This window comes from Anomaloglossus baeobatrachus, chromosome 5, assembly GCF_048569485.1.
Source record: "Anomaloglossus baeobatrachus isolate aAnoBae1 chromosome 5, aAnoBae1.hap1, whole genome shotgun sequence".
NCBI classification, from domain to species: Eukaryota; Metazoa; Chordata; class Amphibia; order Anura; family Aromobatidae; genus Anomaloglossus; species Anomaloglossus baeobatrachus.
The window spans coordinates 315,620,923-315,647,310 of NC_134357.1; the positions used below are offsets into that span (position 1 = coordinate 315,620,923).

At 47.4% G+C, this 26,388-nt stretch overlaps 1 protein-coding gene across 2 annotated transcripts in view; it reads right to left on the minus strand.

The window, feature by feature from the left end:
- The window catches only part of NOTUM (notum, palmitoleoyl-protein carboxylesterase), a 158,560-nt gene that overhangs the window by 24,085 nt on the left and 108,087 nt on the right, over positions 1-26,388 (minus strand). For both annotated transcript variants that reach the window (XR_012754070.1, XM_075347519.1), the window contains exons 7-9: positions 26,278-26,380; positions 25,967-26,158; positions 25,617-25,717 (exon numbers count right to left, since the gene is read on the minus strand). Coding sequence is in view for 1 of the 2 variants with exons in the window: in XM_075347519.1 (XP_075203634.1) it covers positions 25,617-25,717; positions 25,967-26,158; positions 26,278-26,380 (396 nt within the window). In the remaining variant the exon portion in view is untranslated. The remainder of the gene's footprint in view (positions 1-25,616; positions 25,718-25,966; positions 26,159-26,277; positions 26,381-26,388) is intronic.

The window sequence follows — 26,388 nt, forward strand, 5'->3', positions numbered from 1 at the left end:
TTGTTAAGCCCAGAAGTGGCAGGCCAAGAAAAATATCAGAAAGGCAGAGCAAAAGAATGGTGAGAACAGTCAAGGACAATCCACAGACCACCTCCAAAGACCTGCAGCTTCATCTTGCTGCAGATGGTGTCAATGTGCATCGGTCAACAATACAGCGCACGTTGCACAAGGAGAAGCTGAATGGGAGAGTGATGCGAAAGTAGCCATTTCTGCAAGCATGCCACAAACAGAGTCGCCTGAGGTATGCAAAAGCACATTTGGACAAGCCAGTTACATTTTGGAAGAAGGTCCTGTGGACTGATGAAACAAAGATTGAGTTGTTTGGTCATACAAAAAGGCGTTATGCATGGAGGCAAAAAAACACGGCATTCCAAGAAAAGCACTTGCTACCCACAGTAAAATTTGGTGGAGGTTCCATCATGCTTTGGGGCTGTGTGGCCTATGCCGGCACCGGGAATCTTGTTAAAGTTGAGGGTCGCATGGATTCAACTCAGTATCAGCAGATTCTTGACAATAATGTGCAAGAATCAGTGACGAAGTTGAAGTTACGCAGGGGATGGATATTTCAGCAAGACAATGATCCAAAACACCGCTCCAAATCTACTCAGGCATTCATGTAGGGGAACAATTACAATGTTCTGGAATGGCCATGCCAGTCCCCAGACCTGAATATCATTGAAAATCTGTGGGATGAATTGAAGCGTGCTGTCCATGCTCGGCGACCATCAAACGTAACTGAACTGGAATTGTTTTGTAAACAGGAATGGTCAAATATACCTTCATCCAGGATCCAGGAACTCATTAAAAGCTACAGGAAGTGACTAGAGGCTGTTATTTTTGCAAAAGGAGGATCTACAAAATATTAATGTCACTTTTATGTTGAGGTGCCCATACTTTTGCACCGGTCAAATTTTGTTTAAATGTAGATTGCACATTTTCTGTTAGTAGAATAAACCTCATTTCAGTCCAGAAATATTACTCAGTCCATCAGTTATTAGATATATGAAACTGAAATAGCTGTTGCAATAACTCAAATTGTTATAAAGAAAAAAGGTTAACATTGATAGGGGTGCCCAAACTTTTTCATATGACTGTGTATATATATATATATATATATATATATATATATATGCGCACAGTATATATATATATATATATGTATATATATATATATATATATATATATATATATGTATATATATATACAGTTAGGTCCAGAAATATTTGGACAGTGACACAATTTTCGCGAGTTGGGCTCTGCATGCCACCACATTGGATTTGAAATGAAACCTCTACAACAGAATTCAAGTGCAGATTGTAACGTTTAATTTGAAGGTTTGAACAAAAATATCTGATAGAAATTGTAGGAATTGTACACATTTCTTTACAAACACTCCACATTTTACAAACACCTGTAATCAACCCCAGAACTTTTAACTACTTCATTGATTACAGGTTAACGATGGAGACGCCTTCAGAGTTAATTGCAGCCCTTAGGCGGGCTTTGCACACTACGACATCGCAGGCCGATGCTGCGATGCCGAGTGCGATAGTGCCCGCCCCCGTCGCAGCAGCGATATGTGGTGATAGCTGGCGTAGCGAAAGTTATCGCTACGCCAGCTTCACACACACACTCACCTGCCGTGCGACGTCCCTGTGGCCGGCGACCCGCCTCCTTGTTAAGGGGGCGGGTCGTGCGGCGTCACTGCGACGTCACACGGCAGGCGGCCAATCAGAGCGGAGGGGCGGAGATGAGCAGGATGTAAACATCCTGCCCACCTCCTTCCTTCCGCATATCCTACGGAAGCCGCAGTGAGGCCGGTAGGAGACGTTCCTCGCTCCTGCGACTTCACACACAGCGATGTGTGCTGCCGCAGGAGCGAGGAACAACATCGGACCATTGCGTCAGCGTAATTATGAATTACGCCGACGCTATACCGATGATACGATTACGACGCTTTTGCGCTCGTTAATCGTATCATCCAGCCTTTACACACTGCGATGTCGCATGCGATGCCGGAAGTGCGTCATTTTCAATTTGACCCCCACCGACATCGCACCTGCGATGTCGCAGTGTGCAAAGTGCCCCTAAGAGTCCCTTGTCCAATTACTTTTGGTCCCTTGAAAAAGAGGAGGCTATGCATTACAGAGCTATGATTCCTAAACCCTTTCTCCGATTTGGATGTGAAAACTCTCATATTGCAATTGGGAGTGTGCACTTTCAGCCCATATTATATATATAATTGTATTTCTGAACATGTTTTTCTAAACAGCTAAAATAACAAAACTTGTGTCACTGTCCAAATATTTCTGGACCTAACTGTATATATATATATATATATATATATATATATATACAGTTAGGTCCAGAAATATTTGGACAGTGGCACAATTTTCGCGAGTTGGGCTCTGCATGCCACCACATTGGATTTGAAATGAAACCTCTACAACAGAATTCAAGTGCAGATTGTAACATTTAATTTGAAGGTTTGAACAAAAATATCTGATAGAAATTGTAGGAATTGTACACATTTCTTAACAAACACTCCATATTTTAGGAGGTCAAAAGTAATTGGACAAATAAACCAAACCCAAACAAAATATTTTTATTTTCAATATTTTGTTGCGAATCCTTTGGAGGCAATCATTGCCTTAAGTCTGGAACCCAAGGACATCACCAAACACTGGGTTTCCTCCTTCTTAATGCTTTGCCAGGCCTTTACAGCCGCAGCCTTCAGGTCTTGCTTGTTTGTGGGTCTTTCCGTCTTAAGTCTGGATTTGAGCAAGTGAAATGCATGCTCAATTGGGTTAAGATCTGGTGATTGACTTGGCCATTGCAGAATGTTCCACTTTTTTGCACTCATGAACTCCTGGGTAGCTTTGGCTGTATGCTTGGGGTCATTGTCCATCTGTACTATGAAGCGCCTTCCGATCAATTTTACGGCATTTGGCTGAATCTGGGCTGAAAGTATATCCCGGTACTCTTCAGAATTCATCCGGCTACTCTTGTCTGCTGTTATGTCATCAATAAACACAAGTGACCCAGTGCCATTGAAAGCCATGCATGCCCATGCCATCACGTTGCCTCCACCATGTTTTACAGAGGATGTGGTGTGCCTTGGATCATGTGCCGTTCCCTTTCTTCTCCAAACTTTTTTCTTCCCATCATTCTGGTACAGGTTGATCTTTGTCTCATTTGTCCATAGAATACTTTTCCAGAAAAGAGCTGGCTTCATGAGGTGTTTTTCAGCAAATTTAACTCTGGCCTGTCTATTTTTGGAATTGATGAATGGTTTGCATCTAGATGTCAACCCTTTGTATTTACTTTCATGGAGTCTTCTCTTTACTGTTGACTTAGAGACAGATACACCTACTTCACTGAGAGTGTTCTGGACTTCAGTTGATGTTGTGAACGGGTTCTTCTTCACCAAAGAAAGTATGCGGCGATCATCCACCACTGTTGTCATCCGTAGACGCCCAGGTCTTTTTGAGTTCCCAAGCTCACCAGTCAATTCCTTTTTTCTCAGAATGTACCCGACTGTTGATTTTGCTACTCCAAGCATGTCTGCTATCTCTCTGATGGATTTTTTCTTTTTTTTTCAGCCTCAGGATGTTCTGCTTCACCTCAATTGAGAGTTCCTTAGACCGCATGTTGTCTGGTCACAGCAACAGCTTCCAAATGCAAAACCACACACCTGTAATCAACCCCAGACCTTTTAACTACTTCATTGATTACAGGTTAACGAGGGAGACGCCTTCAGAGTTAATTGCAGCCCTTAGAGTCCCTTGTCCAATTACTTTTGGTCCCTTGAAAAAGAGGAGGCTATGCATTACAGAGCTATGATTCCTAAACCCTTTCTCCGATTTGGATGTGAAAACTCTCATATTGCAGCTGGGAGTGTGCACTTTCAGCCCATATTATATATATCATTGTATTTCTGAATATGTTTTTGTAAACAGCTAAAATAACAAAACTTGTGTCACTGTCCAAATATTTCTGGACCTAACTGTATATATATATATATATATATAAATGAGAGATAGCGGTAGACCTTACTACACACAGTCTACCTTAACATGGACAGTTACATGATAAGACATATGTTCCAAGTAGAGAAGCTCTACTCTAAAGGAAAAAGAACTGAGAACTGGGATTGGGAAGGGAAAAACCAGGGGCAGTAACATATTGACAGTAGCTATGATTCCTATTCCATGCTGTACTCATCCTTTATGGGTTGTGTGGGACCCACCGACGACAAAATAGACCTCCAACATTTCAGTGAGATCTCCCCTACAGCGGTTCACCTCAAGATATTTCTATATGGGCGGATCTCCCAATAACAGTTGCTCCTGATACCACACTATTCCTAATACGTTGTGGTAGCAGGGAGTTAAAGCTTTCCCAGGTTTCAAAAAAGGACTGTTCGTTCCCCTCCTTATGTAGGGATGCCTCAGCCCAATCCATTTGATGCAGAAACGCCAGTTTATCTAGGAAGATCTTTAACGGAGGGGCTTGGTTATGGATCCACGCCTGCAGAATGGCCTTAATGCCAGCTGCCGCAATAATGTACGCGCTCCTGAAGAACACGTGTATTTTTCCAGGTCTAAGTATCCAAAATTGGCCCATAGAGCTTCCTCGGTGGCAAAATTTGTCAAATATGTGATAGTATATTGCCACATTCAAGCCCAGAAGGGTCAGATAACCGGGCATGACCACAAGCAATGGTATAAATTAGCTTCGGGGAGTGACATTTGAAACACTCAGAGGTTGCATATTATTCCATTCTATGGCCCTTCTGAGGGGTTAAAACAGATCTGTGAGTAATTTTTAATCTCATTACAAGAGTGAGAATATTTGTGAGCTTAATCTAGAGCTTTCAGGATAGTGCTAAAGGACAAGACAGGGTCGTCGTTCAGCCATTTTGTGAGTGAGAATTGAGATTGCTCATAATCCAGAGGAACATGGATACATTTATAATTAGTGGTTATTTGGCCAGATGTGGAGTTAGATTTAGAAAAGCATCTAAGCAGGTGTGGACTACACTCCCATTCAGGAAGGGACGCCAATACTTCTATTATGTACCTTCTAGACTGTAGGTAGTGAAACACCAGGAATATGAAAGTAGGATATTTAGACTGCAGCTCCTCTATTGAGTACATGTGGAGTTCCTCTAGATTAGGAGTCCCCAACCTGTCACTCTCGAGCCACATGTGGCTCGCCATCGGCCACCGGCAATGTACAGGGATGCAGGACCATCTGTTTCTCAGGGCTGGCAGTTATTGGTGGGCAGAGAGGGCAGCTGATCTAGGTCCCCCACGCTCTGAGCCAGCCTTTCAATCATAAACTTCAGTGAAAGTACAAATCCTGTACTATCGCTGAAGTTTCTGCAGTTGTGGAATGACCTTTGGTGACATCACAGTCATGTGACTCACTTAAGGTCCTAACGCTGCACTGCGAGAGTCTAGGCCTGCACATATGTAGTGTCAAGTACTTGGAGACTCTGCCTCTATTCAAATGTATGCTCGTTTTTCTTTCACACATACATTTGAGCAGTGTGGCGACAGGACTGCAGCAGTGGAGCTCCTCAGCACCGCACCGACATACCGTCATCAACAGGGCCAGGGCTGCAGAGAAGAGGAGGACGCGCAGGCACAGGTAAGCGCTGCAGAGGAGCCGAAGATGACCTGTACAATAATTTTAGATGAGGGGGTTGTGGTGGGGGAGGAGCGGTGTTACTTTACAGAGGACATTATGGGGCAGTGGGGCACATTATGAAGCATATTAGGAAATTATAGCGCAGTGAAGGACATTATGAAGTGTATTGGGACATTATGGTGAAATGGGGGACATTGCAGAGTAAACTGGGACATTATGAGGCAATGAGGGACATAATGGAGCAAATTGTGACATTTTGAGGAAATGGGAGACATTAGGAAGCAAATTGAGACATTATAGGGCTGTTGGGGACATTATAGAGTAAATTAGGACATTATAGAGTAAATTGGGACATTGTGGAGAATGAGAAGCATTATGGGGTAATGAGGACATTATGAGGCAATCTGGCACATTATGGGTCAATGAGAGACATTCTGGGGCAATGGTAACATTATGGAGTAAAATGATTGGGACATTATAGGGCAATGGGGGAAATTATGAAGCAAATTAGGATATTATGGAGCAATGGAGGAAATTATGAAGCAAATTGGGACAGTGTGGAGCAATGAAGAGCATTATGAGGCAATTAGGAAGGGGATTGTGAAAGGCAGCATAGTATAATGAGGAACGTGGGGGAATTTATGCAGAGATGTAGTATGGGGGAGATATTAAAGAAAGGGCAAGTTTTGGGGGGATATTATGGCAAGGGGCACTTTGTGAGGCTATTTTGGAAAGGAGCAGTGTGTGAGGGGATATTTGTACAGGAAGCAATTAACAACCTCTTTTATTTTAACTTGTTTCCCCAGACATTATTAAATAAAGGGGGCCAGGATGGGGGACATTATTAAATAAAAGTGGGTAGGATGAGGGACATAATTACTATATGGGTCAAGAATGAGGGACAAAAAATATTGCTTTATAGTGACAAGTGTGGCATAATTACATCCAAAGGGAAGGAGGAAATACTGGCACCATTCAGCGAGCTGAACGCTCAATCCATTTATTCCAGACTTATAGCCGCATAATATGGCAGTAAAATCCAAGGCATACTGGCCACGGTGCTCATTCCAATAGAAAACAATCCACACAGTCCATGAAAAAGAGACGGAAGGCACTCACCAAGTATGCGGTAAAAAAAGCTGTTTTATTCGACCATCAAGTCAGGGTGAGAGGCGTGAGGGAGGTGGGTACACACAATCCGTCGGATGATGGCCGTTTCACGTCTTTACAACCGACGCTTCGACGAGTCCATCACGCCTCTCCCCCTGACCTGATGGTCGAATAAAACAGCTTTTTTTACCGCATGCTTGGTGAGTGCTTTCCGTCTTTATTTCATGGAAAGTGTGGCATAATTACTGTAGGGACAATTTAGGGGACATTATTACTGATGAAATATAAGCTAATTTTGAAGATACTGTCTTCCATGGGGGAAAAAAAGTCTGCCGTAGTGTAGAAATTGGTGAAAAGTGTGGAATGTGCTTTGGAAGAGATCAGCTATAGGTGGCTGTGTGTTATTTTCTGTATCTGAGTCGCATCATGCCAGGAAGAAGTGATGGTGGTCAGAGCCAGATGAAGAGGAAAAATGAAGATCAATAACTTCAGCTGGAGATGTCACTGGTAAAACAGTGTATTACATGTACACACACACACACACACACACACACACACACACTACTAAATACAGAGCCCCTGTGTATAATGTCACTGGTGATCACTGTATTACCTGTACATTATATACAGAGCTGCTGCGTAAAATGGCAATGATGATAATATTAGTTTTATTAGCATTGTGGTTTTTATTCATGATCATTATTGTAGTATTATACGTACCTGTGTGGCAGTAATATGTGGTCCGGTCATGTTGTAGTGGTATTTGTCTCGTGTGTGGGGTATTATTTGGTCATTATGTGGTCTGGTTGTAGTGATACGGTATTTATCCCTTGTATGTAGTAATATTCGGTTACTACGTGGTCTAATTATGGTGTGGTGGTATTACTCTTTTGTATATGGTTGTATTTGATCACTAAGTGTTGGTAATTTGTTATCTGGTCATAGTGTCGCAGTATTTCTCCCTTACATATGCCTGTATTCAGTCACTATATGGTGTTAATATGTTGTCTGGTCACGGTGTGGTGTTACTTCTCCCTTGTATGTAGCAGTATTCGATCACTACGTGGTTGTAATATCTTGTCTGGTCACGGTGTGGCGTTATTTCTCCCCTTTATGTGGCTCTATTCAGTCACTATGTGGTGATAATATGTTGTCTGGTCACAGTGTGGCTGTATTTCTCCCTTTATGTGGTATTATTGGTCTTGATATAGTGGATTGTGTTGTATATAGAGGTCACTTTTTTTCTATGTTATCCATATGGGGAAGATTCTTTGTTTCCTGTTTTCTACTGCTAAATTGACCAACTTTCAAAGTCGAATGTGGCTCTCAAGGTAAAAAAAGGTTGGGGACCCCTTCTCTAGATGGATCAAGTGTCTGACAGAAGTTATACCCTGAGAATGACAACACTTGAAGACAGGGTGAGAGTGACCATGTTTTTTTTTTAGTTTATTTTTCACATTAAAGACGACTTGTCTATTGCCATAAATATTAAGAGTGTTTATCTGATGGAAATATCACAATTCTCCTGAATGTATTTCCTTCCATAGATTATCTATTGGATTCAGGTCCGGTGATTGACTGGGCCATTCTAGCAGCTTTATTTTCTTTCTCTGAAACCAAGTGAGAATTTCCTTGGCTGTGTGTTTGGGATCATTGTGTTGTTGAAATGTTCACCCTCATTTCATCGTCATCATCCTGGTAGATGGCAGCAGATTATGTCATGGTACACTTGTCCATGCATCCTTCCTTTAATCAGATGATGTTTGCCAGTGCCGTATACTGGAAAAAGAGCCCCACACTATTATGTTACCACATGTAAACTTCATTGTTGGTATGATATTAATGCCTCCAAACATGGTGTGTATTATGGCATCCAAAGAGTTCAATTGTTCATCTCATCTGACTAGATTATATTCTTGTGTTTCACAGACTTGTCTAAATGTTGTTGAGCAAATTTTAAACGTTCTTGAACATGCTTTTTGTTCAGCAATGGAGTCTGGGGTGGTGAGCGTGCATACAGGTAATGGAGGCTAAAAGCATTACCTATTGTTTTCTTTGAAACAATTGTACCTGCTGATTCCAGATATTTATATAGCTCTCCACAGATGGTCATTTGCTCTTGACAAATCTGCTGATAATTATCTTCCCTCCTCTGTCTCAAATCTTGCAGAGAGCACCAGTCATGGCCGGTTTATGGTGAAATTATGTTCTTTCCACTTCCGGATTATGGCCCCAATAGTGCTCACTGAAACCTTTAGTAGTTTAGAAATTCTGTAACCAATGCCATCCATATGTTTTATGGACATCTATGGGTTTATTTCTTTGCCTGTGTGGTTTGTTACCAAAATCGGGTGAGAATATCTAATGTCTATAGGACCTTTAGCAATATATTTACTTAGAAAATTGGTGACGTGTTCAATACTTATTTCATATGCTGTATGCTAGTCTTGTTAGCCAAATGGGAGTGCTTCTACAGTTGAAGGCCACAAAGAAGAATAATGGATCACGCTCACCTTGATAACAAATAGATTTACATAGAAGGTGCAGAAAGGGAAAGGGTGCATTATCCCAGGAACAGAGAGCCACCGGAACAAAAACATAATGCCAGGCTAAAGGAAATCTCTGCATCTAGCCCAGGTAAAAAAAAATGATATATTTATGGTAACTGATAGAGAAACTATTAATAACAGGTAACATACATGTGACAATTCATTTTCCCCATTAATAAATGATAGTGTTTACAGCATTGCATTTCAAAGGCAGACAAAAATAGAACTGGCCATGTCTGGAGTGCAGATGTCAACCAGCTGGCAACACATAGCCACTTCTAATTCTGAATGTGCATCTGGAACCCAATGCAGTTTGCCTTAGCTATGCCATTTATCAATAATGGATCCTTTACCATGATCAGGATATGCATGCACATCCTTTATAGCTACAATTGTAGATCATGACACAGTGTATAGAAAATATTGTACACCAGGACTTAAAGGGAACAAGGATTTTCGTATATAACCTAAAGCCAGTTCTATACTGGCACTATCAGGCTGATAGTGCCAGTATAGAACTGGCACTATCAGGCTGATTCTATACATACCTTTAGTTGTCAGCTCGGATGTATAGGTTTTGAAACTCAAGAAAGTAAAGTTTATAAAATCATCAGCTTCTTGCGTGACAGCAGCTGAGGATCAGAAAATATCTGGGGGGGGGGTTATTCAGCATTATCCCCTTCCCCTGTTAGAATTAGCATAAGTATTATACAAACGATTCACTTTTTCCCTTGTGTGAGGTCGTACCCATGTCACCAGAAAGGGCGGGGCCTCAGCCACGAGAAAAATGTTGCTTCGTGGTATCAGCTTTGTTGGCTGAGCCCCTGCCCCTTCTGGTCAGATGTTTTTTTGTATTTGCTGACGAGGTTTGCGTACATGTCAGGAGGAATTTTTAACCACTCCTTTTTGCAGATCATCTCTAAATCATTAAGATGTTGAGGCTGTCACTTGGCAACTCAGAGCTTAAGCTCCCTCCATAAATTTTCTATGGGATTAAGGTCCAGAAACTGGCTAGGCTACTCCATGACCTTAATGTGCTTATTTTTGAGCCACTCCTTTGTTGCCTTGGCTGTATGTTTTGAGTTATTGTTGAGCTAGAAGACCCAGCCACAACCCATTTTTAATGTCCTGGTGGAGGGAAGGAGGTTGTCACTCAGGATTTTATGGTGCATGGCTCCATCCATTGTCTCATATATGCGGTGAAGTAGTCCTGTGCCCTTAGCAGGGAAACACTACCAAAACATGTTTCCACCTCCATGTTTGACAGTGGGGATGGTGTCGTTCGGGTCATAACCAGCAGTTCTCATCCTCCAAACACAGGGAGTTGAGTGCATGCGAAAGAACTCAATTTTTGTCTGATCTGACCACAGCACCTTCTCCCAATCACTCTCAGAATCATCCAGATGTTCATTGGCAAACTTCACATGGGCCTGCACATGTGACTTCTTGAGCAGTGGGACTTTGCGGGCTCTGCAGGATTTTAATTTATTACGGTGCAATGTGTTACCAACGGTTTTCTTAGTGACAGTGGTCCCAACTGCCTTGAGATCAATAACAAGTTCCCCCTGTGTAGTTTTAGGCTGATTTCTCACCATCCTCATGATCCTGGATATCCCACAAGGGGAGATTTTGCATGAAGCCCCAGATCAATATCGATTGACAGTCATTTTCTTTTTCTTCCATTTTCTTACTATCGAAGCAACGGTTGTCTCCTTCTCACCCAGCACCTTATTTATGGTTTTGTAACCCATTCCAGGCTTGTGCATGTCTATGATCTTGTCCCTAACATACTTAGAAAGCTCATTGGTCTTCCCCATTGAGTGTGCAGACAGGAGTCTTTTATACAGGTGATAATTTAAGATAGCTGTCTTTAATGAAGGTAACGAGTTGATTAGGAGCATCTAACTGGTCTGTAGGAGCCAGAATGCTTAATGGTTGGTAAGGGAACAAATACTTATTTCTCTCTGCAAAATGCAAATACAGTGGAACCTTGGTTAAAGAGAACAATCCGTTTTGGGAGTGTGCTTGTTAACCAAGTTACTCGTTCAGCAAAGCAAGATTTCCCATAGGAAATCATTGCAATGCAGACAATTAGTTCCACAACTCGTTAAATGTCCCATCCTGGTCCCCTATTGTGTCATTCCACACATGCACAAACACGTACAAACACACACAAACTCACACAAACATACACAAACACACAAGCATGCATGCATGCACACGCACACACCTTTCCTTCCGTTCCATCGCCGGTCTCCTGGGAGTTCCTATTCTCCGGTACGGGCTGTGTATCGGGTTACCATAACGACGAGGGAGGAACTTCCGCTGCCAGAGTGCTGACATCAAAGGCAGGAGCCGCTTGCCTCTGATTGGCCAGCGCGCTGCCTTTGAGTAGCGGTGACAGAGGAAGTTCCTGCTTCGTCGCTATGGTTGCCAATGCACAGCCTGGAGTGGAGCGGCGAACTACAGGACCCAGGAGGCCGCTGATGGAACTGAAGGTACACATATTATGCTCACCTTACCTTCCGTTCCATCGCCGGCCTCTTGGGTCTTGTAGTTCGCCGCGAGGACGTCACGATATACCGGCGGACTCTAGAACCATGAGGCCAGCAGTGGAACGGAAGGTAAGGTGTGTATAATACTGTATGTGTGTGCATGCTTGTGTGTTTGTATGTGTTTGTGCATGCTTGTGTGTGTTTGTGTGGACTGCAAGTGCGGGTCAGAGCGCGGTGGATGTACGGAACTGGAAGTGTGTGCGGTGAGTATTTTGCTCATACAGCAAAGCTTTCTCGTAAACCGAGTTACAAATTTACAGAAAGCTTTGCTTGTTAAGCGAAATTCTCGTTAAGTGGGTTACTCGTTAAGCGAGGTTCCACTGTACATTTATATAATTTATACAATGTGATTTTCTAGATTTTATTTTGGATATTCTATCTCTCATAGTTAAAATTAATCTACTGTTAAATGTATTGACTGTTCATGTCTTTGTCAGTGGGCAAACTTAAAAAATCAGCAAGGGATCAAATACTTATTTCTTCCACTGTATGACAGTAATAGGAAATCAAAGTATTGACAGAACAAGACCAAGATGTCAAGGATGTAATGTCTTGAGTAAAGTCAAACAATTTCACATGGGCAGCCATACTTTTTTTTTCAAGCAGCACAAAGAGTGAGTAAAGAGGCAGTCATACTTTTTGATTAAGTGGGCTTTCCCATGAAGAAAGTACATTCTAAGTAATAGATTTTTTCACAATCGGAGGTGCTTAAAAATAAAAGGTCCTGTGCAGGGATAATGTAATAAGTGCCCCCGCTATATTCACTGACAAGCAACAGTGTAACCGTGTTTTGACCTTTTGCCTTTCAGGCTCCATATCTATCCATCCACTACAGTTTCAAACTTGAGACTACATTCATTTTAAGGCTATCTCATACATAAATTTGACTTGCAACTATTTAGCATATTATTAGTTATGCGGATTCTTGTCATGTCAAGACCAAGGACAGCATCTCCAAGGAGTTTGTATGTTCTGCCTGTGTTTGCGTGGGTTTCCTCTGGGTTCTCCAGTTTCCTCCCACACTCCAAAGACATACTGATAGGGAATTTAGATTGTGAGCCCCAATGGGGACAGTGTTGCTGATGTATGTAAAGCGCTGCGGAATATGTTAGCGCTATATAAAAATAGTAATTATTATAATGTCACTACATTATTACTGTTTTGCTCCTAAAAATCTAAATTTTAATTTTTATTACTTGGTTAACATTTTGGAAATCCACCTTTGGCTTTCAACACTGTCTGATTCCTTCTGGGCATGCCCTCAATCAGATTCATGCATGTCTTGATCGAATTCTGATCCTAGCCCTCTTCTACAAGCTCCCAATATTGGTGCATACTGGCCGACTCACTTGGGTATGTATGCAGCTGTTTATTCAACTCTACCCACAAGTCTTCGACTGGGTTGAGGCCTGGGGACTGTGGGGACCAATCCAGCACCTCTACTTCATTGTCACTGAAATTGTTTTTTCAACAATTTCGACGTATGCTTCGGGTCATTGTCCTGCTGGTCCACCATTTCATCCTATTTATACCCATAGTACTCAAGTGTACAAAGTAACTTGTCTTGAAAGATACATATAGCTCAGCATTGAGACCACCATTGATCCTGATTAAGTATCTAATGCCGTTGGGGATGAAATAAACCCATATCATCAAGCTTTCTCCATTGAACTTAACAGTTCAATTTTTTTCCCTTATTTCTTCCAGACCCGTTTGTATCCATCAGAGTTTAGTCAATTACCTGTTTTAAATCTTCTACTGCCCATTTTTCATTCTTTTTTGCAAACTAGAGCCAACAACTTATTGAAGTCCAGGCTTCTTCACCTTTTATCAGGCCACAATTCAAGACTTGTGTAATGTGTGTCGCATAGTGCTTGCATAGACATCTCTGATTTCCCTATTATGAATCATATGAGCCACCTTCACTGCCTTATTTGTCACACTAAGACCCCTTCACATGTCCGTGAAAATCACGCATGTGTTTCACGGATGTGTCAAAGGTGCGTTTTCCCCTCCGTGAGCCGTGTTTATGGCACTACGTGTGTTCTCAGTGTGTTATCCGTGATAACACACAGAGAACGAGAACTTTCAACTCACCTGTCCCTGGCGTCGCCGTCCGTGGTGCTGAACTTCGGTCTCCAGCCCTGCCGACTCCCCGCTGCTGCTGCTTCCGACCGCAGTGAAGTGAATATGAAATGAGCATAATGAGCGGCGGTCGGCAGCAAGTGACAGCAGCGGTAGAGACAGGAGAGCTGGAGAAGGTGAGTAAAGATCTGTTATTTTTTTCTCTGACACGTGAGTTTCCTCCGGCACGTGTCACACGGGACCGCATCCACACTACATCCGTGTGGTCCGTATGCGGGCCGTGTGACACCCGTGATGCCGGAGAAAACGTGGACATGTCTATGTGTGGAACACACGGACACGCGTATGCTCCACACGTACACACGTTCCATGGCAAAACACGCACGTGTGCGCAGACCCATTGATTTTAATGGGTCTATGTGTGCCCATGTCTTCGGTACGTGCAGGAATGGACCTAACACGTACCGGAGACACGTGCGTGTGAAAGGGGCCTAAGACTGATGGACCCTTTGATGAGTCAATTTGTTGACTGATATTTTGCTTGGACATCCACCTCTAGGCTTTTGAATAGAAGGACGGACTTCATTTCGTATTCATCCAAACTTCATATTAGTCGCATAATGCAGTTTGCAATTTTCTTGACCGAGAGACCTCTATCGATGAGCTGAATGATGCTGTTTCTCTTCTCTTGGGAAATATTGTTCACGGCTGCTCCTTGTTTCAAACCAGTGACATTTCGCTTGGGAATCAACCTAATAACACACTAAGCTATTAGGGAATGTGAGAACAGGTTCTAATTTGTAGTATACTTCAAGAAAAAGATTTTTCCACCATCAGGAATAAAATAGTAATAATGCAGTGACAGGACAATATTCTGCATAACTAATCAAATGCAAAATAGTTGTAAGTCAAATTTATGTATGAGATAGCCAAGATGATTGATAATAAAATTAAGGTAGTCTCAAGTTCAATGCTGTAGTGGATGGTGAGATATGGAGCCTGAAAGTCAAAAGTTGAAAACGTTGTTACCCATTTGCTCATCAGAGTACATCTTTATTTGCTGTGTGTTAAAATGCAGACTCGGTCCAGTTAAATTTTGGCACATAGCATAGCTCCTGCCCCAGGATATATCATAAGTCGCTTACAATGTGTGAGTAACAGGCACATTTCCCTGCCTGAGGTAACACATTTCCCTGCCTGTTTTATCACAGCAATTAATGTTTCTGCCACATCGCCAGCCCTTTGTGCTCGTCGTAAATCAAATCAATGACATATAAGGTCTTTGGCCGCTGGAGTTCTTATGTCATTGACTTGATTTATGATGAGCTCAGAGGTTTGGAGATGCGACAAAAACACTCCATCATGTGATAAAACAGGAAGGGAAGTGTAGAAGCATCTGTAAGGAACTGCTGTGTCATGTCTATATACTCACTAATCATAAGCTGTGGTATGTGCCAAACTAGAGCAGCTGTGTGTGGTTGGATGCGGCCATTACAGAGTACATAGCAGAGGTATATATACAGTTGAAACCAGAAGTTTACATACACTATCTAAATATATGCATGTTTTTCTCACTATCTGATATGAAATCAGAATAAATCTTTCCCGTTTTAGGTCAATTAGGAACCAAAATTATTTAAATTTGCCAAATGCCAGAATAATGAGAGAGAGAATGCTTTAAGGCATTTTTATTACTGTCTGCAAAGTCAAAAGTTTACATACATTTCATTAGTATTTGGTACCAGTACCCTTAAATTGTATGACTTCGGTCAAACCTTTTGAATATCCTTCCACAAGCTTCTCACAATAGTTGGTAGGAATTTGGTCGTGTATGTTATTGGTCGTGTATGTCCCTTTAATGCGGGCCCACATTATTCCTCGCATATGTCGACTAATCTGAAAAGCCGACATCTGTAAGAGATCCACATGTGTCGGAGATCCACCCGCACCTGTTAACTACCGTATTTTTCGCTTTATAAGACGCACCGGATTATAAGACGCACCCCAAACTTAGACATAAAAAAGGTAAAAAAAAGAAAAATGGGGTCCGTCTTATAATCCGGTGTTCTCTTATCGGAGGGGGGCGGCAGTGGTGGTGAAGCGCGGTCACAGGAGGCAGAGGTTCTGCTGGCAGGCACGACAGGTCAGTGGCAGCGGGGTCCGTGGTGGCAGGTGCCGTCCGTGGTGGCAGGTGCGGTGGCATCTGGGGTGGCAGGAGCCGCGGGGCCCATGGTGGCAGGAGCCGCGGGGCCCGTGGTGGCAGGAGCCGCGGGGCCCGTGGTGGCAGGAGCCGCGGGACCCGTGGTGGCAGGAGCCACGGAGCCCGTGGTGGTGGCGGGAGCAGCAGCATCGGCATTGGCGATGGCGGGTGAGTCATGCAGCAGACCGGTGCAGTGAGTGTCCCAGTGTCCGTGGTCCCGGTTCAAATAATGGTGCCTGTAGCGCGTGCGCAGATGGAGCTGTCATCCAAGAGCTCCATCTGCGCACACGCCCTCTCCCGGCGCCATCATTTGAAACTGGGACCGCGGACAAACTGCTGCCACAGGCTGCCCACCCACCCTGCGTGCAAGCGGCGGCAGCCATCTGCCGCCCGCACAGGCACCCGACCGCCGCCCACACACAGCACCTGGCCGCCTGCCACTGCCCGCACACAGCACCCGGCCGCTGCCCGCACACAGCACCCAGTTGCCACCCACACACAGCACCCGGCCGCCGGCCACTGCCCGCACACAGCACCCGGCCGCTGCCCGCACACAGCACCCAGCCGCCGACTGCACACAGCACCCGGCTGACGGTCACTGCCCGCACACAGCACCCGGCCGCTGCCCGCAGACAGCACCCAGCTGCTGCCCGCACACAGCACCCGTCCGCCAGCCACTGCCCGCACACAGCACCCGGCCGCTGCCCGCACACAGCACCCGGCTGCTGGCCACTGCCCGCACACAGCACCCGGCCGCTGCCCGCACACAGCACCCAGCCGCCGACCGCTGCCCGCATACAGCACCCGGCCGCCGCCCGCACACAGCACCCAGTCGCCGCCCACACACAGCACCCGGCCGCCGGCCACTGCCCGCACACAGCACCCGGCCGCTGCCTGCACACAGCACCCAGCCGCCGACTGCACACAGCACCCGGCTGACGGCCACTGCCCGCACACAGCACCCGGCCGCTGCCCGCACACAGCACCCAGCCGCCGACCGCTGCCCGCACACAGCACCCGGCCGCCGCCCGCACACAGCACCCAGCTGCTGCTCGCACACAGCACCCGGCCGCCGCCCGCACACAGCACCCAGCCACAGCCCGCACACAGCACCCGACAGCCGCCCGTACGCAGCCACGGGTACCCGGCTGCCACCGCACGCAAGCACAGGTACCCGGCCGCTTGCATGCAGCCACAGGCACCCGGCCGCCCGATCACCGCACAGACAGGACCCCCAGGTACTGCTATATTCGCTTTATAAGCCGCACCCCCCATTTTCCTCCCAAATTTTTGGGAGGAAAAGTGCGTCTTATAAAGCGAAAAATACGGTAGTTAGATCGAGCTGTTAAGCTCTGACAGCGTGATCTAACTCGCGTCATTTCCTGCCGCCATTGGTGGCCCTTTGATGCACTTGTCGCGGGCGGAGGAGGGGACGCCGCGCTCTCCCACTGCTCGGGTCCGGCTGCCGCTGCTACCGCGGCCTGCTGCTGCTCGGTGGCTCGAGCGATGGGCCGGATCCCGGGGACTCTAGCGGCGCTCCTCGCCCGTGAGTGAAAGGGGTTTGGGTGTGGGGATTGTTTATTGTCCGTGACGCCACCCACGGTTGTGGTGATTGAGTGTACACCACCGCTGCTCTGACTGGGGATCCCGGGAGTGATGGTGTGGAGCAGCCAGTTGTTGTGTTGCCCCTCCGTGGGTAGGGGTTGGTGATCCCGGGGCCCAGTGATGGGGTTGGGATGGTGGACAGGCGGGCTATGGGCCTGTGGAGGTGCAGGGGCAGCGCTGTGCCGCACGGCACGGAGGTACTCACTCAGCCAGTCAACACGACACAGTTCTCGGTAAACAAACGGCTGGTTGGACGGGTCCCTCAGACGGTTGCACTGTTGATATCCCCTGCAGGCGACGGTGACGGTCTCTTTCCTGCACCTATGTGTTGTTGTTTGGTTGCGATGGGTTCCCACCGGTAACCCGCTCCCCAGCTTGGATATGAGCCGGAGGAGCTCCACTCTTGCCCGCAGGCGCTGGCCCTGGGAAACTGGTGCCTTGGCGGTGGCGGTGTCTCCCCTCTACGGTCGGACTGTTGCCTTCAATCGGGACTTAGTTGTTGAGAGACAGTCGTCCCCTTCACTGACGGATTTGGCAAATTATGGCGACTCCTAGCCTTGCCGGGATCCGAAAGGCCCCTGCCCTGGTGCTGACTAATCTTCGTATACCGCTCCGGTACCGCCGGGTCACCACCCGTCCACGGTCCTTTCGGCAACCTCCAATCAGTCTCGCCTGCAGACGGTCACCGCCGTCTGCCAACCTTGCTGTCTCAGTCCGGGGCACACACCCGCACTAACTTCAGGCTGCTTGCTGTCACTTTCTTCACTTTCTCTACTTTTCCACTTCACTTCACTTCCTTTCACTTTCAACTCTAACACTCATCTGCTTGTTTACTCCTTCACTTCCCTAGCTTAACTCTTCACTCAAGCTCTGCCTGAGCTAAACTGCCTGGTTTTCCTGCCTCCAGAGCTGTGAACTCCTCGGTGGGTGGAGCCAACTGCCTGGCCCACCCCCTGGTGTGGACACCAGCTCCTGGAGGAAGGCAACAAGGATTTTTGTTTGACTTAGGTGTACCTGCAGGGAATGTGGGGTGTGTGTGGTATTGTGACCTGTGACCCCTGGCTTGCCCAGGGCGTCACATTCCCCCTTAGCAAAATGCAGACCGTCCTCGGGCTGCCCGTCCAACACCGGTTTTATTTTCCTTTTGTTTTCTGTGAAAATATGAAAAACGGTAACATATTTACAACTTATGGCATCATCCCACATCGGGAACGTTGCAAACGGTTTACGGTTACGGTCTCCGCTCTCTCCCACCCAAGTAACCTGGCCCTGATGCTGCCCCTAAAGCCCAGGCAGCACCCCTTGACCCCAGTCCTGCACCAAGTCACCCGAGCGGGATCTGTTCTTCCCCTCCAGAGGGTAGCCACCGGTTCCTGTGGTGGCTGGGCCCCAGCCGGCTCTACTGCGGGCCCTCCCTCCAACCTGCCTCTCCGGAGGCGGCAACTGCGGAAACAGTAACGGTAAACAACTTATTTACATGCCACTTAACGTTTGTGGTTGCCCTGCAAGTTCACGGGCTTGTCCATGGAAAGTTCTCCATGCAACTTTTTAAACGGTCCCCACGGGGACAACGGTGCCGGCAACGGCCGGTTTTCCAAATCACGGTGAATCAGGTGACTGTTCGGTTATCATCTTATCATCATCTTTTTCAAACTTGCAAACAAAACTCAGTGGTGGTCCCAACGGGGACTGGACAATGGTGCTCCGCTGCCCTTACTCCGGATATTCAGCTTCATCCGAGGGAGGGGGTGCAGAACTCACTCGGCTCTCTTGGCTGCCCCTCAGTTTTGCATCTAGGGCGAACCACCCCCTCTCTCCGCAGTGCCGGGTATACTGTACAATGTCGCCCGGCATCATATTACGGCCGGGGTGCTCCTCGGGCAGGTGGGCATTCACATCCCACCGGGCTATAAACACTTCGGACTCCAGGCCCGGTTCATAGGTAAACCCATAGCCCCGGCGGACATCAAACCGCCTCATCTGTCCTTCATACAGCGGGCCCCGGACACGGAACGTCGCCTGGCGGAGGTTCTCCTTCTCTCGGATTGCCTGTGCCACCAATTCGGCTTTCTTCTTCTCCCTTTCTCCGATCTCCGGACCCAGCGGTACCGGCTCCCTGTCCCAATACGGTGCTGCTGCGAGCTCCGGCGCACGGGTCGGGCCTCGCGGGACATTCTGGACGCTGCCCACTGTCAGGGATCTGGGCGGCAGGTCCCGCGGCGTCTTGGCCTTGGGCGCCGCCTTGCAGCGACAACCCGGTGCTACCTCAGCCGAGGTGTGGGGGATGGGCACAGGGGCTTTCCGCAGCTGGGCCTCCGGCACGGAACGGGTCATCAGCTCCGGCTCGGGGGACTTCTCAGGGGCTGCCTCCGGTGCAGACTTCGGGGCCTTCCATGGCAGCACCTACGACTTGCTACGGGCTCCGGCTACAGGTCGGCCCGCCGGGGCGGGCATGCTGGGTATCGCTACCGGTTGCGGTGGCAGCGGGCCTAGTGGCGGGGCGGGGTCACAGCTTCCGAGACGGGTGGCGAGGTAGGTAACAGGGCAAGAGGGCTTGGACCGGGTCCTGCAGCCGCGATGACCGGCCCTTCAAGGGCATCGGGGCGTGGGTCACTCACTCTCCCTTCCTCAGCTTCCTCCTCGCGTCTCCGTACGGTCGCTATCACGTCCACCATGTCGGCCTCCCACTCCTCCATGAGGAACTGCATCTTGACATGCAGCCTTTGATAGAGCTGCGTGGTCCGGATCTCCACCCACGCCGCGGTTCCCGGCGCGGGGGCTACGGTGCTTCGGGACGGCATCCACATTCTGCTGGTGACTTCTTCCAGGAACAGGGTGACTGCAGAGTCCTGGCGTCCCTGCTTTTATAGCTGCGCTCACATGCAGCCAGCCGCCATCGCGTCCCCTAGCTTCTTTTCGCCCCCTCCTCTATCGGGGCGGGGTTTTGGCCTTCGCGCCTCTGCTACTCGAAAAGACGCTCGAGCGGGAACTCTTCGCGCCAAAGATGGCGGCTTCTGAAATTTTTCGGCCGGACACCTCCGGCGGTAACAAGGCGCACCTCTACCTGACGGCAGAGCGGTAAGATCCTGTTCGTGACGCCAAGTTGTCGCGGGCGGTGGAGGGGACGCCGCGCTCTCCCACTGCTCGGGTCCGGCTGCCGCTGCCCGCACACAGCACCCGGCCGCCGCCCGCACACAGCACCCAGCTGCCGCTCGCACACAGCACCCGGCCGCCGCCCGCACACAGCACCCGGCCACAGCCCGCACACAGCACCCAACAGCCGCCCGTACGCAGCCACGGGTACCCGGCTGCCACCGCACGCAAGCACAGGTACCCGGCCGCTTGCATGCAGCCACAGGCACCCGGCCGCCCGATCACCGCACAGACAGGACCCCCAGGTACTGCTATATTCGCTTTATAAGCCGCACCCCCCATTTTCCTCCCAAATTTTTGGGAGGAAAAGTGCGTCTTATAAAGCGAAAAATACGGTAGTTAGATCGAGCTGTTAAGCTCTGACAGCGTGATCTAACTCGCGTCATTTCCTGCCGCCATTGGTGGCCCTGTGATGCACTTGTCGCGGGCGGAGGAGGGGACGCCGCGCTCTCCCACTGCTCGGGTCCGGCTGCCGCTGCTACCGCGGCCTGCTGCTGCTCGATGGCTCGAGCGATGGGCCGGATCCCGGGGACTCTAGCGGCGCTCCTCGCCCGTGAGTGAAAGGGGTTTGGGTGTGGGGATTGTTTATTGTCCGTGACGCCACCCACGGTTGTGGTGATTGAGTGTACACCACCGCTGCTCTGGCTGGGGATCCCGGGAGTGATGGTGTGGAGCAGCCAGTTGTTGTGTTGCCCCTCCATGGGTAGGGGTTGGTGATCCCGGGGCCCAGTGATGGGGTTGGGATGGTGGACAGGCGGGCTATGGGCCTGTGGAGGTGCAGGGGCGCAGGAGCAGTGCTGTGCCGCACGGCACGGAGGTACTCAATCAGCCAGTCAACACGACACAGTTCTCGGTAAACAAACGGCTGGTTGGACGGGTCCCTCAGACGGTTGCACTGTTGATATCCCCTGCAGGCGACGGTGACGGTCTCTTTCCTGCACCTATGTATTGTTGTTTGGTTGCGATGGGTTCCCACCGGTAACCCGCTCCCCAGCTTGGATATGAGCCGGAGGAGCTCCACTCTTGCCCGCAGGCGCTGGCCCTGGGAAACTGGTGCCTTGGCGGTGGCGGTGTCTCCCCTCTACGGTCGGACTGTTGCCTTCAATCGGGACTTAAGGCCCCGTCACACACAGAGATAAATCTTTGGCAGATCCGTGGTTGCAGTGAAATCATGGACATTTTTGTTCCATTTGTACACAGCCACAAACCTGGCACTAATTGTCCACAATTTCACTGCGACCACAGATCTGCCGCAGATTTATCTCTGTGTGTGACAGGGCCTTTAGTTGTTGAGAGACAGTCGTCCCCTTCACTGACGGATTTGGCAAATTATGGCGACTCCTAGCCTTGCCGGGATCCGAAAGGCCCCTGCCCTGGTGCTGACTAATCTTCGTATACCGCTCCGGTACCGCCGGATCACCACCCGTCCACGGTCCTTTCGGCAACCTCCAATCAGTCTCGCCTGCAGACGGTCACCGCCGTCTTCCAACCTTGCTGTCTCAGTCCGGGGCACACACCCGGACTAAAGCGGGCTTTACACGCTGCGACATCGCTAATGCGGAGTCGTTGGGGTCACGGAATTCGTGACGCACATCCGGCCGCATTAGCGATGCCGTTGCGTGTGACACCGATAAGCGATTTTGCATCGTTGCAAAAACGTGCAAAATCGCTAATCGGCGACATGGGGGTCCATTCTCAAATCTCGTTACTGCAGCAGTAACGAGGTTGTTCCTCGTTCCTGCGGCAGCACACATCGCTGCGTGTGACGCCGCAGGAACGAGGAAGCTCCCCTTACCTGCCTCCCGGCCGCTATGCGGAAGGGAGGAGGTGGGCGGGATGTTACGTCCCGCTCATCTCCGCCCCTCCGCTGCTATTGGGCGGCGGTTCAGTGACGTTTCAGTGACGTCGCTGTGACGCCGCACGGACCACCCCCTTAGAAAGGAGGCGGCTCGCCGGTCACAGCGACGTCGCCGGACAGGTAAGTATGTGTGACGGGTCTGGGCGATGTTGTGCGGCACGGGCAGCGATATGCCCGTGTCGCGCAACAGATGGGGGCGGGTACCCACACTAGCGATATCGGGACCGATATCGCAGTGTGTAAAGTAGCCTTAACTTCAGGCTGCTTGCTGTCACTTTCTTCACTTTCTCTACTTTTCCACTTCACTTCACTTCCTTTCACTTTCAACTCTAACACTCATCTGCTTGTTTACTCCTTCACTTCCCTAGCTTAACTCTTCACTCAAGCTCTGCCTGAGCTAAACTGCCTGGTTTTCCCGCCTCCAGAGCTGTGAACTCCTCGGTAGGTGGAGCCAACCGCCTGGCCCACCCCCTGGTGTGAACACCAGCTCCTGGAGGAAGGCAACAAGGATTTTTGTTTGACTTAGGTGTACCTGCAGGGAATGTGGGGTGCGTGTGGTGTTGTGACCTGTTACCCCTGGCTTGCCCAGGGCGTCACACACTCATGGGTCCCAATGGGTTGTCATGACACCCGGGGGTCAGCTGATCATCCCTATCAACAGCCGGCATTCACAGATCATCAGCAATTCTGCTGTTCAGAGGGATGTTGAAGCATCGCTCTAATCAACAGAAGTAATCAGACTGTGCAGGCTTAAAGTCCCCTAAGCGGTCTAATAAAATCAATAAAAAATGTAAAAAAAAAGTTTTATAAAAATATGAAAAAACTTTAAAAGTTCAAATCATTCCCATTTTGCTCTATTGAAAATAAAACAATAAAAAAAATAAGATGCACATATTTGGTATTGCTGAGTTCAGAAATGCCCAGTCTATCAAAATATAAAATCAATTAATATGATAGGTAAAGGGCATAGCAATAAAAAGTCAAAACGCCAGTTTTTTTGGTTGCCGCAACATTGCATCAAAATTAAATAGCAGGCGATCAAAATATTGCAAAAATGTTATAATTAAAATTATCAGTTCAAGATGCAAAAAAAAAAGCCATCACTGAGCCCCAGACCCCAAAAATTGAGAACACTAGTGGTCTTGAGATATGGCAACAGAAGTGCTATTCTTTTTTTTTGACAAATTTCTGAATTTTTTTCTACCACTTAGATAAAAGCAAAACTATACATGTTTGGTATCAGCGAACGCGTACTGACCTGGGGAATCATAATACCTGGTCAGGTTTACCATATAGTGAACATGGTAAATAAAAAAAAAATTGTGGAATTGAACTTTTTTTGCAATTTCACCGCACTTGGAATTTTTTTTCTCATTTTCCAGTATAATAAAGGGCAGAATGAATGGTGTTGCTCAAAAATACAACTCATCCTGTAAAAAAACAAGCCCTCATATGGTTATATTGATGGAAAAATAAAAAAGTTATGGCTCTTGGAAGAAGGGAGGAAAAAAATGGAACATCGGCGGGGGTGATGGGGTAAAGCCTGCTTTACATGTTGCAATTTCGCATACGATATCGTATGCGATTTGCAACGCCCCCATCGCATGTGTGGCAAGTTCAATTTGTTGAACGTGCCGCACAAACGATTAACCGCCGTCACACGTACTTACCTTCCATACGACCTCGATGTGGGTGGCGAACGTCCACTTCCTGGAGTAGGAGGGACGTTCGGCATCACATCAACGTCACGCGGCAGCCGGCCAATAGAAGCGGAGAGGCAGAGATGAGCGGGACGTAAACATCCCGCCTACCTCCTTCCTTCCGCATTGTGGGCCGGGAGCCGCAGGACGTAGGTAAGATCTGTTCATCGTTCCCGGGGTGTCACACACTGCGATGTGTGCTACCCCGGGTACGATGAACAATCTGACGTGCAATTCTAGAGAAAGGTACGATGTGTATGCTATGAACATTTTAACATTCAATCGCAATCGCACGTACCTGTCACACACTGCAATGTACCTTACGATGCCGGATGTGCGTCACTTACGACGTGACGCCGACACATTGTAAGATACATTGCAGCGTGTAAAGCAGGCTTTAATCCATACAGTCAGCTCACAAAATAGTTAATAAATAACATTTACCTCATGTCTGTTTTACATCAGCACCATCTGTAAAATGTTCTTTTATTTTGTTCGGATGTTAGAATCTTTAAAATTGTAGCAGTAATTTTTCATTTTTCAAGGACATTAACTAAACTTATTTTTTTAGGGATCTATCAAGTTTTAAACTGATCTATATATTGGAAAATCTTTAAAACTGATATCATTTTAAAAACAGCCCCCCTGAACAATCAAAACTGCTGTCAGGTAGTTCATTAACCCTTCAGCTGCTTTTGAGGAATTAATGCTAAGTGGCATGATAGGAAAGAAAGATGTAATTTTTACCACGTAGTTAACTTCTGAACAGGTCACTATAGCCGGCAAACTCTAAGAATGATATTTGGCCGTGAACTGCCATGGGAACCATCAGAACAACACAATCATGATGTCAGGATGCCATTGGGGTTAAAGAAGGAGTTCTCACATTGTTAACCATCTAGATGTCGTAGCCACTATTGACAGCATCTAAAGGGTTAAACGCCCATTGTTGGTGCCAACACAGGTTGCGACTAATGCTGTAAGGTGGCAGCTATAGTATACAGCTGACAGCTGCTGCATTTTTTCCTTTCGGGAGATGCTAGTCACTTATATCTCAGGTCAGTTTTAAGTTGTATTGGTGGTCAGGTTTGGACAGGTCCACTTTAATGGTAAATATATTTGTGTATCACTTTTGTACCACTTACTTCTCAGTGTTGGGTAGACCTTGTAGCCAAAGAAGCAGTTCCATTCTTCCCCTTCTTTGAACTGTTGCTTACACCTTTCGGGAATGACCCCATTCCAGTACCTGATATAGGGAGAGTTTATGTCAAAGACCAATTCTTGGCAAAATTATATTCTATAAACCCTATCCCTACTTTTAACCATCAACTTGAAAACTACATAAGGAATTTTGCCAAACATGTATAGGAAAGGTTACACCATGAGAACCTAACCAACTAAGTTTCCATAGTAATTAGGTTGGTATTTACCGATGTATACACTTTACACAGTTTTATACATGCTTGGGTTATTGTCACTTAGACTCTCCAATTACCTGATTCCTCTCTGGATGGCCTCTGTAGGGGCACATGTGATAATATCTGTGCAGTCAGTCCTCCGGTACTGCTGATTATCAAGAAACCAGCCAGAATCCGATAGACCACGAACTTGGATCCCTGTATAGCCCAGTTCTTCCAGTTGCTCAGCCACCAGGTCTACATTTAGAAGAACACCTGTTCCACCAGCACTAGAGTAGTGAAGAACAAGCATGATTACATATAGCAATAGTCGTATAGTCAGTCTGGTCTTATATGTGTCAGTTCTTTTTAGATCATGGAATCTTGCATATCAAAATCCAAGTCTCACCTGCTTCCAGCTAAAAGAAGGACTTTAGCAGTGTCCAGACCTTTCCCCAAAAGTTCCTTCACAACCTCTTGTATAATAAGTGAACCCATGAAAGCATAGTCATCTGAAATT